General features: G+C 40.1%; 1 protein-coding gene across 1 annotated transcript in view; it reads right to left on the bottom strand.

The window, feature by feature from the left end:
• Nucleotides 1-5662: 5662 nt before the first annotated feature.
• Nucleotides 5663-20873, bottom strand: part of LOC101658967 (DDB1- and CUL4-associated factor 8-like) — a 141439-nt gene continuing 126228 nt past the window's right edge. The window contains exon 4 of the mRNA XM_045290788.1: nt 5663-8458. Coding sequence (XP_045146723.1) covers nt 6678-8447 — 1770 coding nt within the window. The 5' untranslated portion in view covers nt 8448-8458 and the 3' untranslated portion in view covers nt 5663-6677. The remainder of the gene's footprint in view (nt 8459-20873) is intronic.

The raw sequence follows: 20873 nt of genomic DNA, 5'->3' as shown, positions 1-20873 counted from the left end.
GAGGCTTTGTACTCCTGTAAAGATTTCACTGCTGTCAAGTCAATTCTGACTCCTAGTGACCCTATAGGACCGGCTAGAACTGCCCCCTGGGTGTTTTCGAACCTAACTCTGTGGGAATAGAATGCCTCATCTTTCTCTCCAGCTGCAATTAAGAAACTGAATCCATAGCACTGGATTTAGTTTTTTGTTAGTGCTGTCATGGTCTCCACTCAATTCTAACGAACAGGTTGGTAGTGTGAACCCACGCAATGGAGCAACAGAGGAAAGGGCTGGCAATCTACCTCACTAATATTAGAGCCATTGAAACCCCACAGCATTCTACTCTGAGAGATGTGGGGTTGCTATGAGTTGGGGTTCACAAGAGTGGATTTGGTTTTAGTTCGGAGAGGAACTAAAGGATTATGGAAAGGAGCTTTGATCGTGCAGTGGCTCAGCTGCTAACCAGAAGGTCAGCAGTTCAAACCAACCAGTAAGAGAAAGTTTCTGTTCCCTAAAATTTACAGCCTTGGGCATGCCAGGGAACAGTTGTAATCTGTCCTCTAAGGGTTGTTTTGAGTTAGAACCAACGCAGTTCAGCGGTAGTGCGTTTTGCTTTGGTTGGTTGGTTGGTTTCCAGAGGTTATGACCACCACCTGTCAGTTTGGGTGTTGCTCTTGACTCTAGAAGGGAAGTCATTCACATTTCAAATACCAGTAGGGTCCCCCAAGGTGGGCAGGTTTCAGAATAAGAATGGGAAGAAAAGCTTGATAAACTATTTACCAAAACTAACCAATGAAACCCTATGGCTCACAACCAAATATTGTCAGAAGCTGAGTGCTGGCAGATGAGAGTCCTTCATTGGAAAGAACTCAAATTCGAGGCGACACAATGGATTTCAGCATACTAGTGATTATGAAGATGGCGCAGGCCTGGGTAGTGCTTTGGTCTGGTCTACAAGGGGTTGCCATGATGCTGCACCAACTCGATAGAAAGTCACAGAAACTAACAAAGAGGTTATAACATCCGGTGTTGTTGTTGTTAATTGCCTTTGCATGTGTTCTGACTCATAGTGACCCTATGTACAACAAACTGAGGAAAATCACATAGTTGCTTCTGAGAAAATGTATTATGGCATGGAAACACAGAGGGAGGCCCCACCAAGAAGTGGAACATGAATAACAGGATGTGCTTTGGTCTATGTTATGTCTATGTTATGATAAATTGCCAAGCTTTTTAGTGAGACCAAATAAGAAATAAGCAGAGGGTAAAGTTAGAATGCTGTGGGGTTTCAATGGCTCTAATATTAGTGAGGTAGATTGCCAGGCCTTTCCTCTGTTGCTCCATTGCGTGGGTTCAAACTACCAACCTGTTCGTTAGAATTGAGTGGAGACCATGACAGCACTAACAAAAAACTAAATCCAGTGCTATGGATTCAGTTTCTTAATTGCAGCTGGAGAGAAAGATGAGGCATTCTATTCCCACAGAGTTAGGTTCGAAAACACCCAGGGGGCAGTAAGGGAGGTTGCTGACTCATTCCTCTGTGCCCCCCCCCCAAAGATAGTTACATTTTTGATACAATTAAACTGAAGGAGCATTTGTATTCACAGCATTTCAGCTTTTTTTTTTTTTTAAGGAAAATGGTTCTGATTGGTTTATTTATCTTATAAATGTACATTTAAAAATTAGTGGCTGGATTTTTTTCCTGTTTTGATCATTTTCATAATCTACTTTGCATGTTTCCTAGACATTTGTATTTGAAGTTTCTTTTAGTTCATTTAATGCGAGTCTTATCCTTCTATCTGAAGCACTATGAAACTAGTGCACGCATCTTCTAAAACACCCAAAGAATAAAAACTGAAAGCAAAAAACCCTATACCTATTGGTGTCAAATTGATTCTGATTCATGGCGACCCCTTGTGTTAAATAGTAGAACTGTTCCATAGGATTGCCTTGGTGTAGTGGTTACGCAAGGTCAGCAGTTCGAAATCACCACCCACTCTGTGGGAGAAAAGACGGGGCTTTCTACTCCCATAGTTACACAGTCTTGGAACCAAGCAGAAGCAGTTCCTCCCTGTCTTGGAAGGTCACTAGGAGTCATAATTGACACAATGGCAGAGTTTGGTTGTTTTTGAATCTTAAAAGAAGCAGATCACCAGGCTTTGCTTCCTAGGTACTGTGGGCTTATGCCAACCTTTATTAGTCAAGCACAAACGCTTTATGTCACCTTTAAGATAGAGTTGGAAACTTTACCTCTACAGTTTCAACCACACATGTATTGTATTTGTGAGGTTTCTCAAGTGGGTAATACATCAGTTCTTGGCTTCACAAGACAAAGAATTCACACCAAAACCTGGTTTGTAACCCAAGTGCGTTTCTATAAAGGGCAGGGGACATTTTAGGTTTTACAGTCTCAAAAGAGTACATGCTATTATTGCAGGGCTGCACTGGGGCTCACCACTGAACACGGGCAACCTCGTGGGACTGCGCACCGACAAGTGGTGAACTAAGGCCCGAGCGAGTGCAGAAACAGGGTTAAAAAAACAGAGATCAGCCTTCCCGCTGCCAGGGTATTTTAAACCTCTGGCTGGGGAGGCATGGTCAAACGTATTGGTTGATGGCATTGGCTGAATTAAGCGCACCTGGGCCTAGTTTGGGCCGTCCTGTTAGCCCATCTGGCTGGGGGCCTGAATTTGAGCATGCCCAGTGAAGGTCTTTATGGGTGCCTAATGCTCACCTGATTCCTTCCCAAACTCCTCCATGGTGGCCTTGTAGGCATGGGAGGGACAACGCCCTGTCCCTGTCTAACAGGTTCATTTAGTCCTTTGAAATAAAATTAACTATGGTAAAAAAAAGTGCAAACAAAAATATAGTACCTTATTGAAATGCCAGTATCTATATTCAGCAGACCAAATATTTATAATTACTCCAAATAAATCTGTTCTTGGGTGGAGAGGGGAAAAAAAATCTTAGCTTCCATTTGGGGATTACTGATCTGAGCCTTCACCTTAATAATTAAGTAGCATTTTAATATTTTTGAAATGCAACACAACCTTTAGAGCATTTTCCTTTCTTTGGAAAGGAAATTAGTATTTGATATGTTTTTTTTATTTTACATATTACCGCTTTAACTGCCAATGGGCATGAATCTCAGTCTTCAAAGATTCTGACTTGCTCCATGCAGTTTTCCCTTGTGTATATAATCATTCTGTCCTCCAGTAAGCATACCAAGGTAATTATTTTCAAATCTTTTATTCTATAGAAAGGATTTATAAATATAGAATTGTAGACATGGAATCTTCACATAATCTCTTATTTGAATCCTATCACAATGCTAACATTTTATTCTTTTTCCTGAATAGTTAAGTTGAACAGCCTATTTAAACATGCAAGCTGTTGTTTCTTTTCCTCATCAACAAACTACCTTTCTAAGACAATTCCTTGTGGCCAACATATTAATTACCTTCCATTTGAAAACGTACATGAAATAGGGGTAAATTTAAAATAGAATCATACCTAGAAAATGCAAGCAGATCAACTATAGGTTTAAAAACAATCAACAATCTATCAAGTCCTTAATAAGTGTGAATATGATTGTTATTTTGTATAATTCATTCTATAGCAGTGAAGAACTAGATGTACTTACATCTTTTGCATTTCAAAAATGAGTTGACAAAATTCTTTTTTATTACCTGTTTTTCTGGCACTTGATGAATTTAATATTTGCCAACAGAGTTAGTAGATAGGTAATCCAATAAAGTACACTGTCCTTAAAAGAAGAGTTTTTTCCCCCTGTATCTGAAGGCAGAAAATTAAAGCTATTTCTATATTTCAAACCTATGCGAACTAAGTTTTCCAGTTACTTATCTCCCAGTTTTCAGTAATGTTTGTAATAAGCAATGGACATTCTTCCTCACAAAAGGTAGAATAATCATGAATGGAATGTATGTCTCATAATTAGTATATATATAAATCTAAATCCTCTAATACCAGATTTATGCAATGAAATTTCTTTTTCTCCACATGTAAACCAGTAATTTCAAATGAAGCTGAGAAATCACTTACAACTATTATTTAATAGTACTATTTCAAAAGTAAAGAACTGTGTGGCCGGATCAATACCAGGCCACTTCTAGCAGCAAGTGACCTTGAATCCCCCCCACCCGTGCGGAGCTGACCAGAGCTAGTTGAACCAACTAGCAGCAAATGGCCTTGAATCTCCCACACACACCTGCGGAGCTGACCAGAGCTGGCTAATGGCCCCGCTTTATTCTTGACCTGCCACTCTGCACCCGGCAAGGCCCGTTTGGCTCAGTGCCCGCTTTGTTCTCGGCCTGCCGCTCTGCACCCGGCACGAATACACCTGGAACCAGGAAGACACCTTACATTCCAGAAACCCGGACATACCTGTATCTCCCAATCCCTGACTATTTTACCTTATATGGACTCAAGACAGCCCACTCACATGTTCCCTGGCCATATTAGCACCACCCCTGTAGCCTGGGGCGGGATTCCTTCAGCCGGGACACTGTGGACCATGGGACCTCGCCCAGGCTGGGTTTTTCTCCCCAATAAAGCCTGTTGGTTCTAATTCAACTAATTTAGTTTCTAGCGCTTCTCTACTACCTTACAAGAACAAGCTCATATTCTTAGAATTTCTTAATTTTTTAAAAAATAAAACCGAAAAACTCACTGTCATATGGTTAATTCCAACATAGAAACCCAATTGGACCGGATAAAACTGCCTTTGTGGGCTTCAGAGACTGCCATTCTTGAAGGGAGACGGGAATAGACAGCCTCCTTTTACTTCCCCAGAAGGGCTGGTGGTTTCCAATTGCTGACATTGCAGTTAGTAGCACAACATCTAACCACTATGCCACCAGGGCTCCTATTTTTTTTAAAAAGGTTGAATATATTTCTGTGATTAGAAATCAAACTACTATGAGGGTATGCTTACAAGTCTTGTTACCATAGGAGTATGGGGAGTAGCTGTGTAATTGGGGGGCCCTGCTGCAGCTCACACAACCAAGGTGAGCCAGTGTCTAAGCAGCAGTTTTGCAGGAGATGCAACTGTAACAACTGTCCCAATATCTACTACGCTGACCTGTCTTCCAGCTCTCCCGTTGACCAAGAAATTTCTGAACCTCTCAGGAACTCTGAAGTCTTGCTTATTAGCTACACTGACACAGAACACACCCACCAGAGGCCAGCCCCCTTCCCAGCAACAAGTGAGAGAGAAATGAGTAATTAATATGCACCTGCTATTGTTCCCTCCCACCCAAGTGTTAGCAGAAATCCCAAATGATGGTTCTTCGTGATTTCTTCATGGAACTGCTCGGTTGTGTGGAATTCTAGTTTATCTTCTCAGGAGGTTTTGTTCCAACCCAATGTTCGGCCCCCAGGGTAGGGAATACTCGAGGCTCCCAGGGAGTAGGTTCTCAGTGAGTAAGAACTTGGGATAGGATCTGCTCCATCCCAATGCCTGTCTAATCTTCTTATGAAAAGTTCCCCAGCCACTCCCAAGGGACCTGACATAGAACCTATTTCATATATTATCATATAGAAGTCTTTGTCAAGCAGTAAGAGGTTTGACATCCTCTTTCCCAATAAATTCTCTGGAAAGAAAGGTGTGTCTGGTGTGTTGAGGAAAGATCAGCTTCCATATTCAATGACACGAACACCAAGATCAAGGTAAAACATGATTATTATTGAACAACGCTTGAGATATCCAGTATCCAGCATTTTACATAAAATGGGCCTAATAGATAAACAGTTTTAAAACCGATTTAACAACATAAAAGGGTTAAAGAACTTTTAAACTATACATGGATGTCTAGTGGAAGTTTCTTTTTCTTTCAAAGATAGCAAACAGCTTTATCTGAACATAATGAACTCCATATTTTCACAGTAAATTATTTTCCAAGTTAATCCAATTATACATTTTCAAACAAAAGGAATACTTTTAGGAGATGGTCTTCTGAAGGGCACTTTCTGGAAAGTAATCCTACATAAGTTTTCGGTAATAAAGTATTATGAATATTGAAAGTGTAAACAAGGCTATTACATCAATTTTAGCTTCTAATTACCCATCAATATATTCAGAGTAAGCAATATTAACATATCGAAACATATGAAAACTTCCCCAAACATAAAGCTTCTCAACTATTTCGCTCAGGAGAATGAGTTATCTAGTTAAGGAAACTATTTACTCCCTTTATTTTGGTGAGTGTTTGAGACTGTCTGTGGGTGTGTGTTCGGTGTTTATGGAAAAGTGCAAGTATTCAAGAAACAAAACCATGTTTTACTTCTACAGTATAAACATATTTCTGCAATTCTTGGTTCCACAAAGGAACTTGAGCATTAAAGTCAACAGTTTAATTTAAATTTATAAACTAATGGATTCCAGCAGGTCGGAAAAGCGGGGCCAATGAAGTTTTACATTGTTCGTCACAACTATGAAATTTTATTCATCAACCATAAGAGAACGGGCAATGGAAAAAAGGCCTATCAACTGCTTATACTACATTAGGAGTAAAGAAATCAAGTGAACGGAAAGGAATAAAGGAGGAAGAATGTGAGGAAAGGGAAGAGATGGTCTTTAACTTTTAGAAAATGGATAGAAAACAAAAGGCAACTTTCTATTAGTCAAGTGGAATTTCGAAATCAACTCTCTGGAGTTGTACGGGGAGAGTGTACTGTCTTCAAGCAGCTATGCACTGCACACGGTCTTGGCTCCCCTCTTCTTCGGATGAGTCTGAGGTGCTGGACGAATCTCTGGTTTCTTCAGCCTGGCCTCCAACTTGAGAATTTTCCCAGGAACGCCTTCTCTGTGACAGGTGGCTCACGAGGAACCAAAGCATGTGGCTATCAAACATTCTGTGTTCATTCAAGCTGTCATCATCTCGTTCCAGCTTGTTCTTCTTAATCACGGTTTTTAATCCGCTAAAATCACTGGGACCTTCTCCTGTGGGGGCCCAGACCTTGACTTCATGATCTAGGCCACTGGACGCTAGCACAGGTAGGTAAGGATGGCGCTCAAGGCAATTAACTGACCTTCCCCTGTCTGCTTCCAGGAACTGGACTATCTGGCAGGATGATTTCTCCCAGAAAAAGATGTGCCCACAATCACTACCACTTATTATAAACTCACTTCGGGGGCCATAGAAATTGACCCCCTTCACGGTGGCACTATTCCTGTGGCCCTTGTATCTCTTAACATACTGGGCTCCTTCCTCATCAGAGGAATTAAAGAGGTAAATATCATCATCGTTGTAAGTAGCAAGGAGCTCTGTGCCATCATGGCTATACACCACGCAAGTGACACTTATTTTTTGATTGTCGAGCAAATGATGGGGGCAAAATTTCTTGAGGACACCATTGTTCACAATCGGGTTAATCTTTCTCTGGTCATAAATCCTAACAAACTGATCTCTTCCAGTCACTGCGAACTGATTGACATCGGCAGGGTTCACAGAAATGCTGTACAGCCCTACTTTGCTCTCCCTGTCTCTGACAACCACCACTGGTGAGGCCGGTTGGTGTAATCTGAGATCAATGGCGAAGACCATGCCATCTTCACCGGAACTCAGGAACTTATAGGGGGAGTCTGGCTCCAGGGCCAACTTGTGGGCGGCTGCCTTGTGCTGGGCCACACGCCTGGTAATCTTGTAATGGGGCATGGAGGCCAGCTCCGCGATACGTACTTGCCCATCACTGCCACACGTGGCTACAACAGAGTCAGCAGAATTGGGGAGGAACTTGGCCTGAAAGACATTGGTTCTGTGGCCACTGCGATAGTTCAGTACCTGCTTCCCACGTGCCCAATCCCACACCAGCACCTTCAGGTCATCACTGGTACTGGCCAGCCAGGTGCCACGCCGGTTAAAGTGCACGGAATTGACACACCCCAAGTGACCCTCAAGCTCATGCTGCAGTTTGAAGCGCTGCACAAAGGCTCTCGCCCCGCAGGCCTCAGAGACAAAGCGGGGTCTCGAACCCAGCTGGCGATCACGGAGGGCAGTGAGCACTTGCCAGCGAGGTCGGGGCAGTGGGGATGTTTCGGAGGCCACCCACTCCTCCAGGGCCCGATCCTGATCAGATAAATACTGGATCTGGTCGGTCTCATGGCACTGAAAACGTGCCTCAGCCAGACCTTCAGCTTCATCCTCCTCCTCCTCCCCGTGCCCTTCCTCCCCTTCCTCCTCAGGCCCATCTGAATGGTGTCTATGATTCAGCAATAAGTTCTCAAGGCCCTCTAGGCTTTCCACGTTGCGTTCGTCTCTGGAGGCTACAGGATCCAAACCTTGACTCTCGGCGTAGGTGTGGTCGGGTGGGCACCGATCTTGGACCCCAGGTTCCCCCTCTGGGGACCCTGCGCTCGCTGCCTCCGCTCCAGACATCTCTTCTGGGCTGCTGGGCAGGCTTGCAAGCAATTCAGCTTGGTCAGCGAAATGGCCTTCTGCTCCGGACATGGTGAGACAGTCTGCGGGCGGGTCAGTGGAAAAATCGTCAGAGACACACGGAGACACAGAGATGCCAACACAACACATCGTTAGAGACACACGTAGATACAAAGATGGCAATACACTAGGCTAAAGGGAAGGAGCGTAATGAGACAAACCTTTTGAAACTCCTGGAGCCTCAGATGTTCAATGGAAGTACAGGAGCCTAGGATGTTCAATGGAGGTACGGGAGCCCTCAGATGTTCAATGGAAGTATGGGAGCCCCCAGATGTTCAATGGAAATATAGGAGCCCCAAGATGTTCAATGGAACTATGGGAGCCCCAGATGTTCAATGGAAGTATGGGATCCCCAATGATCAATGGAAGAACGCGAGCCCCCGATGTTCAATGGAAGTACGGGAGCCCCGATATTTAATGGAAGTATTTTACGGGAGCCCTAGAAGTTCACTGGAAGCACGGGGGCCCGGGATGTTCGGTTCAAGAACGGGAATGCACGAGGTTCAAAGGCTAAGCCCCGTTTCTGGTTTTGTGGGACCCGCGCTCCCACGCCCACTGTCCCAGGCCAGGTGTCCCCCCGGGGACCCTCATACACTAATGGACAGCCATGTGTTCTGCCCCTCTGAAGACGGGCGCACTGCACTTTGGGAAACATTCTTCCCAGAGAACCATCAGCAAACATGCTCCTTCTCATTGCTCTGCTTGATTGTACAGAGTATTATGTGGGGCGGGTAAAAGCCATGAAAGGAAACCGAAAGTACCTGGAAATGTGGAAATGGTCATTTTTTGAGACGGAGAGATAGAAATGCTTTCTGCAAATCAAACCGCATAAAGGAGACCTTGAGAACCCTAACGGATAGAATCCCAGATGCTTTGGTGGTGCGGTGCATTAAGCGTTTCAAGATCAGTAGTTCGAAACTCCCCGCTACTCTGCAAAAGAAAGGCTTTCTACTCCTGTAAAGTTTGTAGTGTGGGAAAACGGGGGCAGTTCTACCCCATCCTGTGGCGTCGATGTGAGTTTGTTTTTCATATGTTCTCACTTCTATGGAGTCGATAGGATGGAAGAGCCCGTGTGGGTGTCTGACACTGTAACTCTTTATGGGATAGAAAGCCTCGTCTTTCTCCTGTGGAGTGGCTAAGGGTTTTGAACTACAGACCTTGCGGCAAGTAGTCCAACAGGTCACCCACTCTGCCACCAGGGCGTCCCCAGGTCTCCTCCAGAATTCCTATATAGTTGCCAAATAAAATGCACAATACTGAGGTCATTACGGTATAACTGGATAGATAAATAATGAGGAATATTAGTACCAAACCAACTCACTGCCATCAAATTGATGATTACTTATAATGAGCCCGTAGGACAGGGTAGATCTGCCCCCATGAGTTTCTGAGGCTGAATCTATTTATGAGTAGAGAGCCCCATCTTTCTCCCATAGAGCCGCTTGGCCGTTTTCAACTGTAGACATTGTCATTAGTAGCCCAAGGCACAACCACTACGCAACCAGGTCTCTTTATTTTCGTACAACCAGGTCCCTAATATTTCATGGGACATGTAATAAAGAAAACAAACAAAAACCTTGTTTTCCTGAAACTGGAATATCACATGCATCCTGTATTTTATTTGTTAAATCTGGCAATCTCTCAGGGAGCCGAGAGCGAGTGCAGTCCCTCGGTGTAATTAAGGCAGAAATCCCCTGGTCAATTTCCTGTGGACACTTTGGTGAATAACTCCATCGCTAATTTCAGATGGACTTTACCCTTTTCCTTTCTCTCCAGAGTTTATAATTAATTTGGAGTTGATTCCAATAGAGGCACTTGCAGAGTACCAACACAATTTTATGGGAAAAATTAATTTTTTATGTTACAGAATTAACAAAATATCCTATATATTTCCCACAATCTATTGTTGACTTTTTTTCCTTTTGGTCTTTTAAGAAGAGAAAACAGGTCCATAGAATTGTTTGACACTCAGGTTTACTTCTGTCATTTCTGCTCTTTCTCTTCTTCTTCTTCTTCTTTTTTTTCCATTTAAATCTTTATTCTAATCGGGTGTTTATCCTGAAGTATAATGTGAGCCATGGTTGCGCAGTGGCTCCTCATTGTACCACTAACTGCAAAGCCAGCAGTTTGAAACCCCTAGGCAAACACTGGAGAAAGTCAGGGCTTTCTACCCCAGTAAGGAGTGGCAGTCTCAAAAACTTGGGTACTCTACTTGGCCCTATAGCGTCGCTATGAGTACTGACTCAATGCCAGTGAGTTTGGTTTGGTTTTATAATGTGAGAGAGAGACCCTAAATTATCTCCCTCCCCCTCCCCAACGGTCTTTAACTTGTCCAAACAGGATTTATTTTTAAAATTCACTTCTACTTACTGATTTTTTAACGTCGCTTTTATCATAAGCTTGTCTCCACCTTAACTCATTGCCATCTAGTTGATTCTGACTCATAGTGACCCCATAGGGCCGAGTTGAACTGTCCCTGTGGGTTTTCCTAAGACTGTAACTCTTTAAGGGAGTATACAACCTCGTCAATCCACCAATCCACCATCAAAGCTCCCAATTCCCATATTAATGTAGTTTATTTCTGAACGTCCCATCCTTGTCCACTGTTTTCTCTGTTTTACACAAAAACATGCTTTTGATTGTAACGGCTTTGTGGTATATTTTCATTTAAATACCATGTAGTGTTAATTTTTATTGATTTTCTTTTACAATGCTTTCCTCTCTGCTTCTGCCTATTTCTCTTCTATCCATTTACAACACTGTTTGCTTCTTTGTAGCACAAATACAATGCCAAAACCAAACACCACCAACACAGACTTGTTGGTACTTGTGATAAAACTTTGTAAATTTTATAATTTATAAATAAACTTTAATGGAAATGTATATCTTTGATCTTCCTAGCTAACAGGTAGTATATTCTTCCAGTTGTTCAACTCCACTGGAATCCTTCCGAAAACCTATACTTTTCATTTTAGGTTTACTTCTAGATGTATTTTCTTTTGCTCTTACTATTGTAAATCAATATAGTCTGCTTCGATTTTTTTTAAATGGGCTTTGTTTGTGTGTAAGAAGTCTATTGAGAAGTACTAATTCCATATCCCAATAATTTATGATAGCTCATAATTTTCCAGTTTATTCTTCTGGGATTACAAGTACACATTCTCATCATCTGCCATCTGAAATACGCTTCTATCTCTAACGATTCACATGCAAAATGTATTGTTTAATGCACTCTAATAATAGTAGTGGTGGTTGTGAGCATTTTGTCCCCTTCTTGATTTTTACTGGAAAAACTTAAGACGTATGCTCTGGGATTAAATTGTGCTTATATGGAACTTTTACATGAATCAGGAAGTAGGCATTTCAACAGAGCAAGAATCGCTTCATGGCTTAAAATTGAAAGAGGTGTGTGTGCCAGGGTTAGATCCTTTCATCACATTTATTCAATCTGTACCCTGTATAAATAATCCTAGAAGCTCGACTAGATGAAAAAGAACATGGTATGAAGAATGAAGAACGACCATTAATAATCTTCTAAAAAGAAGCCCTGGAAATCAGTACTTGTAGATCACCAGCTGATCCCAGGGAGAAAGGCAGTCTCTGAAACGCACAAGCTAAGTTCTACCCTGTCCTAATACAGTCATTATGAGTTGGCACTGACTCAATGACAGTGGTTTTTGTTTGTTTGTTTTTAAAGATGTAATAGGGAGGCCTGGTGGTGTAGTGTTTATGAATTGGGTTGTTAACTGAAAGGTCAACGGTTCAAAACCCCTAGCTGCTCCTTGACAGAAATATGGGGTTCTCTACTAACGTAAAGAATTACAGTCTCAGAAACCCACAGGGCCCAGTTTACTCTGTTTTATAGGCTAGCTATGAGTCAGCATCAACTCAGTAGTGGTGAGTGTGATGTTGACATTTTGGTATATGCACATAACACATCTTGCTTGCCCTAAATGAAGGCAATTTGAAGCACTTCCTGATAAAGGTCAAAGACTACAGAAAACAGTAAGGATTTTACCTTAAAGTAAAGAAAACAAAAATCCTCATAACTGGGCCACCGAACCACCTCACACTACTTGAATCAACAATCAATGTCCGTGGAAGCAGTCCACGGATAGCCTTGCTAACAGACAGCATCTAAAAGTGAATTATGATTGTACTTAGGTAACTACATTACAAATGTAGTTAGGTAAAAATGTAATAATACAATGATACATCAGTTGTTAAATAGCTCCAAGCTATTCAAACATTTCACTACTACAACAGCAAATTTTGAGAAAAAAAAATCTGCCAGGTGTTCGTAACTTTGCTCAAGAGTCAAACTAAAAATCTGAAACTTTGCTCAATAGTTGAACCAAAAAACTGACTTGTACAAACCTGTACAAGGTCTAAGCACTGCTCTCCCTCAGACAACATATAGTGCTGGTGTTGGTGCGTTAAAGCATTTGGCATTGTGCATTCTTTATTTGCATAAAATACCCTAACAATGGCGCCAAAGGAAGAGCAGTAAAGCTAAGAGGAAAATGTGAGAACTACAGAGAGTTAAAGAATGGAATCATTGGGAAATTTGTAAGCACAGCACACTATACAAATTTTTTCACAGCATATTTGTATGCAATGAACAAAGGAGCCCTGATATCACTGTGCAGTAAGCATTGTATTACTAAAAGGCCGGAGGTTCAAATGTATAGTTGCTCCACTGAAGAAAGAGAAGGATGCTTACTCTTGTAAAGATTTACAAACCCTATATAAAGTTGCTGTGAGTTAGAATCAACTCAATGGTAGTGCGTTTTTATAAGGAGAATTATAGCACTAGTGAGGTGTGAATGGCTTAGAATAATCAGCACTTTGAGCTCAAAAGGGAAGCATTTGTGCAAGGAGAGAGTTCAGCAGGTTAGTAAAGAAGAGGGAATGAAAACAGAATACACAGGAAGGAAGTGGGATAAACAAATGATGTTACCTTGAGGGGGATGCAATGAATGAGATGAAGCCAAATCAGTATGATTTGTTGAATGTGAAATTGATGATAGTTCCTGTAAATAAATCTCCATCCAATTAATAAGAATAGGTTGGAGAAAAAAAAGATTCTGCTTACACTTAAAAAACAAAAAGCAAAAGGTTGGGGCACTTGCATTATCTGATCCCAGACTTTCTGGGATGTTCAAATAACTACGTCAGTGTGGTATTCGCATAAGAGAAGACTTCTAAATCAATGAAACAATCATGAGATTCCCCAAATAAACACATTGATTTCCAACATAGGTGTGTCAAGGTCAGCCAGGGGGAAAGGACATTCTTACCAATATTACTAAGCCAACTGGACATGTGACTGCATGCTAGCAAGAAAATTCATTTTGACATTTAATGTCATGCACAAAATTTAACTTAAAATGGATCACAGACCAATCTGTATGATAAAGGCATGAGAATTTATAAAAGACACATAGACTCAAATCTTGGTCACATTCCTTAAGGCAGGATTTCTTTAACATAAAACCATATGACACATGAGAGAAAACAGAGACAGAACCGATCCTTATTCTTTGGTAGACATTACTATGAAAATGCAATTGCCAGTCACTGACGGGAGAAAATATTTTCAAGCCATAGAGTTGACAAAAGTTTTGTCTCCAGAATATATGAGGAATATATTCAAGTCAATATTAAGAAAAATGAAGTAAAAATAATGGGCATTAGGAAAGAACAGGTATTAAAAAAAGAAGACATGCGCAGGGCTACTAATCACACAAAAAAAGATGCTCACTTTAGGGAAATCCAAATTAAAACTACAATGTCCTGCACTAGAATGGCTGAAATCCCTCAAACCGAAAAGACCACTCTATGTTAATGACAAGGATACAGAACCACTGTGTTTCTTCTACATTGCTGCTGGTGGTTGTCGTTAGGTACCATGGAGTGTGTTCCAAACCATGGTGACCATATGCACAACAGAAAGAAGCACTGACTTTCGGAGAGAGTGGGGGCCAAGATATGAAATGGTATTACTATTTTGAAAAACATAAACATTTTTTCAGTTGAATATCAATGTTAAACATGCACTTACCTTATGAGGCAGAAACACCACTCCCAGGTACTTACTCAAAATAAATAAAAACAGATACCAACTTCAAGGCATGCATGCAATCTATATTGCCCCTCAAATGGTGGGAAAAGCACAAACACATGGAAAGAACAAGAATCTCACAAATGGTGAATAAATAAACTCATTGTTGGCATACCCATACTCAACAACAACAACAAAATAACAATATGGCGCCATACTGAATCCCATGGATGGGCCTCAAAAATATTATGCTAAGTTCAATAATCAAACACCGAATACTACATAATATGTCACTCCGGATATATGAAATTCTAAAAAGGCACAACTAGAGTGACAGAAAGCAGAAGAAATCATCAAGGAGGAAACTGGATGCAAAAAGTCACGGGGAAACCTTTTGTCTTCATTTAAAAGTTGGGAAAGTGGGCTAAATGTGGGCTTCTAGCAAAACAAAATCAGCAGTTCAATCCCACTAGCCACATGACAGGAGAAAGCTGAGGTTGAACTGTCTTTTCCTTACATTCATTGGAATAGGAGCTTTGGTGGAGTAGTGGGTTACACATTGGGCTGCTACTTGCAAAATCAGCAGTTCAAAACCATCAGCCGTTCCATGGGAGAAACATAAGTCTTTCTACTCCTGTAAAATTTACAGTCTTGGAAACTCATAGAGGCAGTTCGACCTGATCCTATTGGGTCGCTATGAGTTGGAATCAACTTCATGGCAGTGTTGTTTTGATTTTTGTTTGTTTTATAGCATGTTTGTGTCAATGGTTATACAAATACAAACAACTGCTCAAAGTCATCAAACTGTTCAATTATTATGAATGTGTTTTACCTTGTCTAAATTACCTCTCAATGATGCTGGGGGGTGGATGTTACTTACAGCATTAGGAGAATGAAAGTAGAATATTTTATAACAGAAATGATTAATTTTTGACCTTTTAATTAAATAGTTAGTATGCACTCACACTCAGTGAAGTGGAGGGGCAGGGGGAAAGAGGAAGACCCTCTCTGAGATGAGCTGCAACAATGGGCTCACACATAATTGTGAGGATGGCACACAACCAGGGAGTGTTTTCGACTGCTCTACATAGGGTCGCTATGAATCAGAACTGACTGCAATGCACCCAACATGAAGAATATGAACATTTGACTTCTAACCTCAAGGTCATCTGTTTAAGACCATGAGCTTGCCTGTGGGAGAAACATGAGGCTTTCTACTCCCAAGGAGGAATGAAAACAGGAAAAACTGGGATAAAGTGGGACAAGCACTTGACAGGGTTACAACTGATGAGTTGAAGCAAAATGGGTAAACATTGTTAAATGTATAACTCATGATCTCTGTAAATCTATACATACATCACAATAAAAAAATTACAAAAAAAAGATTTAAAGTCTTGGAAATCCATAGAGGCAGTTTTATCATATTCTATAGGGTTGCTATGAATTGGAATAGACTTAATGGCAGTGAGTTTTGAGATTCATTGAAATTGAAAATGTTGACATAGAAAATGCTATTGGAATAGTACATGGTTAGTACTCTATGTCACAATAAAAAAATTGCACATTGCAATTGAGACTAAAAGGAGAGATTTTGTATATGCAAAGAGTTGTTTTAAGGAAGTAAATAATTATATATTTTAAAATGTCATTTAAAGTTATCTTGACAGCAAATGCCTTTTAAAAATACAATACAATAGGCATACATCACAAATTTCACAGCCCAGAAGTACACGGAGGCTCCATTTCAAATATTTCCCAAAGGAGCCGAGGAGACAGCTTGAAAAGCCAATGATATAGAAGTTGTGGTATTATTTCAAATTCTTTAAAAGGTGAAGATTTTATAAATACAAAGAAGGTGTAAACATGTAAGGAAAATGAGGTTCAGTTTATATCTAATTATTCTCATCACATTTTGTGTTGAGGCTTCTCAGTTGCTTTGTATCTTTGGTGACATACAATAGCTGGCGGGAAAAAATCCATCTAAAACGAAGTCAACTTCAAGCAATTTGTGAGGACACATTATTATTTTTAATGCCCACACACTTCTACATTTTTGTTAGGTTCTCCTTGTGCCTAAATCACTCGTTGGTAATGACTTAGGCACTGGAGGCACATTAAAGCTTTTAACCACTAAGAAATCACAGGTCTTTTAGTAAATTGCTGCTGCCATGCATAATTTGGTACCCGCAGTAATCACCTGTGCCATGGTAGCAATTAGAGATTTCCCCACTGATTCCACAACCTCCTGAAAGAGTTAATGGGCCTCTGTAATAGTTTAACTCCTAATAGGATCAAATAAATTGTTTCACTGTAAATCTAATCGGGCTGCATAGTAAAGATCATACAGTAATAACTGTGCCATTGGCATTTTGATGAACAGAAAACAGAACACACTTATGTCTAAGGTTATGCAACATGGAGCTCAAAATGTTCAGTTGCAAAGTGTGAAATGCTGACTTAGAAAAGACAAATCTTAAAAAAAAAAAAAGGCAAATCTTTCCTATCATTTTGTCTAGCATGAGATATTTTGGAAAACCTGCATGTACTTGGTGGCTGATGGGGTTGCAACTGAAATGACCTTGTAGCAAAAACTAAAACCAAAAAGAAAAGAAATCTATAATTGAGAGTTTTTCTATCGTTAGTTCTTTTTAAAAACCATTTTATTGAGCTTTCGGTGGAAGTTAACACAGCAAGTTGGTTTTTCCTTTGAGCATTTTCCACCTTGTTTGGTCCCTTTCCTGCCCTCTCCTTTTATCCTCTTATCTTTGGCTTTGGTCTCATACCAATGGTTTTAATGAGCGCTGATCTGAGGGCAATATCCTTTAGTTTGTGTGCCTCTCAGCTATTTATCTAAAGGGTAAATAGGAAATTTATCTAAAAGGTAAAAGGTAAATATATAAAAGTTTGGTTCTAGGTTCAAAGAGTGTCTCAGGAGGATGGTCTCAGGGAATTCTCTGTTCCAAGAGTGTGTGGCTACTTGATTCTTTCTTTTCAAAGAATTTGAAGTCTGCCCCACATTTTTCTCCCACTCTATTCAGGGCCATCTGTTGTGGCCACTAGCAGAATGGTTAGTCGAATTCTTCCGCTCTTCAGGCACTGTCGAATTCTTCCGCTCTTTGTTGTTGGGGTTTCAGTTGCTTTTCTTTTCAGTCTGTTTGTACCCTCATGTCAAAATGTGTTAGTTGTAAGCAAAAAAAGAATGCATCATGATTTTAAAAATCTATTTTGCCACTAATTTATGACATTTAATTAAAATGTCATAGATGAATCATGTCTGTGTTATAAACGACTCTTCTTTTCACTCTCATAAACAATGCTGTAAGTGACATCCTCTTTTTCCAGATTTCCCCGAGAGGTAATTTTGCCTTTTGCATGGCGCATTTAGAGCTTCACATTCAAGGTTATGATTGAAAATGTGGTGTTCATCTCAGTCATTCTACTGTTTGTTTTGTATCTCCTATTATCTTTGGGGTTTTTTATTCTGATTTTTCTGGTTTTGTTTGTACTTGGCTGCTTTCTTGGGATGAGCATTTTTGCGTTCTTCCTTTTCTTTTAAATTTGTTTTTCTAGGTCATATCTTGGTGGTTACCACATGCATTACATTAAGTGACATACCATTTTGATATATGAACAACAGTTAAATACAACTTTGACAAAATGAATTAATTCCTGAAATCCTCCTCCTCCTCTGGTTTCTGTTGATGTGTTCCCATGAGCACCAATACACAACCTATATTCAATAAGTTTCCTTTGCATATCCTCATTGCTGCATCATTTGTGGGATTAGTTTATTGGGGTTACTCCCTGAAAAGATTACAATATATATTTGGTCTATGTTATTGCAGGTTTTTTAGACCAGTGTCTTATTTATTTTTTTCTTGTGTATAGAGATGGTTATGGCTATTTACTTAATATTCTTGACTTTCCATTTGAGTAGACATTTTAGTAAGACTTGAAAAGCTGGTGTGGTTTTGGCAAATTCCCATGGCTTCTAGTTGTTTGGGAATGTCTTGATTTCCCTGTCATTTTTAAATGAAAAATTTGCAGGGTAAGGGATTATTGGTTGGTAATTGTTTTTGTTCAGTATTTTACATATGCTATTCGATTGTCTTCTGACCTCTAGAGTTTCTGCAGAGAAATTTGTATTAATTTTTATGAAAGGCCCTAGGATGTTATATTGCCTTTTCTCTTGCTGCTTCCAGAATCTTCTTCTCTTTGGTTTTCAGGTTTATTCTTTTTTCTTTTCTTTTCCCTTTTAGGATATAGCATGGGGTTGATTTGTTTCTTTATTTCTTCTAGTTGGGAATCATATGGCTTCCAGTCTTTGCAGGTGGTTCAGTGATCAGGTCTGGGAAATTCTGTTGAGGAAATTATTTCTATACCCTTAATTTTGTCCTGATATTCTGGGATTCTGATGTTAGATTTCTTAATTGAGTCTAGTATTTCTACTTGGATTTATTCACTTTCTTGTTCTTTTCTCTTGAGTCTTGAGTTCAGTTGTTTTGTATTCTTGTGCATTTATTCTATCTTCTGTTTGCTTAACCCTGTTTGGTGTTTCTCCTGTGTTTTTCTAATTCAGTTGCTTTATTCTTCAGTTTTAGAGGTTCTCATTGTTTGTTTGCTTTGTTTTCAACTTATTGTTGAGCTTCTCATTTTGTTTCTCCATTCGTTTACTGATCTTGGCTAGTTTGCTTTTTGTGTGATTTTTGCGCCTTAAACATATTAATACTATAGTCTAGAAGTCTTCAATTCTTCCCATGTGTTCTGGCCTCACTGGAAGAAAATTCCTTTTCTTCATGTTTTGCTTTTACTTTTTGTTGTTGTTGAACTTGGGCCATTTTGTTCTTTTTATTTACTTATGTATGTTTGAGTTAAATGTTGTATTCTGATTTGGGTAGGACATGTTTCTGATTGGGTACCCTAGTGGCATAGTAACCAAACACTTCTCAGCTAAACAAAAAGCCAGGGCTACTATCCACCAGCCCCTCAGCTGTAGAAAGATGCAGCAGCCTGTCACAACCCTGGAAACCCCACAGGCAGGTTCATTCTGCCCTATACAGTTGCTAAGAGTCAGAATCCACCCAACAGCAGCGGACCTGATGGCATCACCTGAGAACCAGGAGAAAGCATCTCATCCGAAGGTTTTCATTCGGGGTTGATTTGGGAGATCTGGATGGTAGATCTGTTGGATTGAGTACACATATGTTGGGCTGGGGACTGGGGCGGAGTTGAGCTGATTTCAGACACTGACATAAGCGAGGTTCCCCAGCTTCTGTGCATTCTCAGCCTCTCCTCTTCCCTGCTTCTGGACTCTCCTGGATTCTCTTGACCTGATGCCCAGAGTTCTGAAATCTCAGTCTGGGCATGTTGTTTACTGAGGTAATGCTGGAGGAGTTATCGGGAGTACTTATTCACACCTCCCTCGTACTCTGCCCTCCTATCCATAGTTCTTTTACTATGACCTCGCTGGGACAATAATGGCTCCAGATTCTTTTGGCAGGACCCTTTCTTTAGGATCGCCACATTCCTCTATAATCTATTTTTTTCTAACATGTACTGTTCTTGAGAAATATAAAAAACACTCATCCTTCTAATAAGCCTTTGAAAGAGGTTTTAATATTATCTCTTTATACAAATAAAAAAACAGAGGTTCAGAGACTTTAAGTAACTTCCCCAAGCTTATAAATCTGGTTCCTAGGTTCTTTTGACCATTAAATTCAAGTACTAAGATATTTTCGTGGCTTCTTTTTTGTTCCAGATCACCTCCTTGGTATCAAGAATAAATCTAACATCAGTTACTTATGATTCCTTTTTTTTGTTGTTGCTAAATGTGTTTTCTTAGAAATTACGGGCTATTCATGACTTGTAGAGGAAAAAAAAATTCGTACCACAGTAAAAGCATTTTAAGTTCCCAGAATGCAGGTGAGTTGCTATTTTCAGATTCTTGCCTTTAAATTGTTTTTTATTTCTACCAATGCCATTCCTACTTTAATCATGTTTTGCAATTACTTCAAAATTTTGAAGGGGAGAGAAGAGGGAAAGGCTGGAGAGCAACTGTCAATGTACTCTCAAACCTCTCTATCCTCACTGCTATAACATTCATAATCTCTGTAGTTTCCAGCGCCTTCTGTAATGTAATTTTGGCTATCAAAGAAGTGTTCATTCACCCAAATAAAATGCTGTTTAAATCTTAGACTGGTGAAATATAGTCATTTTATAGCTACAAATGTTTCTCTAGTAAACCAAACATGCTTACATATCAGGTATTTTATGTTGTAATCAATTGGCTAGGAAAGGAATTGCTGAACTGGTTTCTTTGCCCTCTTATGTTATGCAAATTTAGGAAAAAGAAGGGTTAGGTTCACTTATGCCAT

This window comes from Echinops telfairi, unplaced genomic scaffold (genome assembly GCF_000313985.2).
Source record: "Echinops telfairi isolate 266 unplaced genomic scaffold, ASM31398v2 ScPeMD7_54;HRSCAF=185, whole genome shotgun sequence".
Lineage (NCBI taxonomy): Eukaryota > Metazoa > Chordata > Mammalia > Afrosoricida > Tenrecidae > Echinops > Echinops telfairi.
Note: the sequence above shows the minus strand (reverse complement) of the source record. Positions and strands in the feature narration are given on the sequence as shown.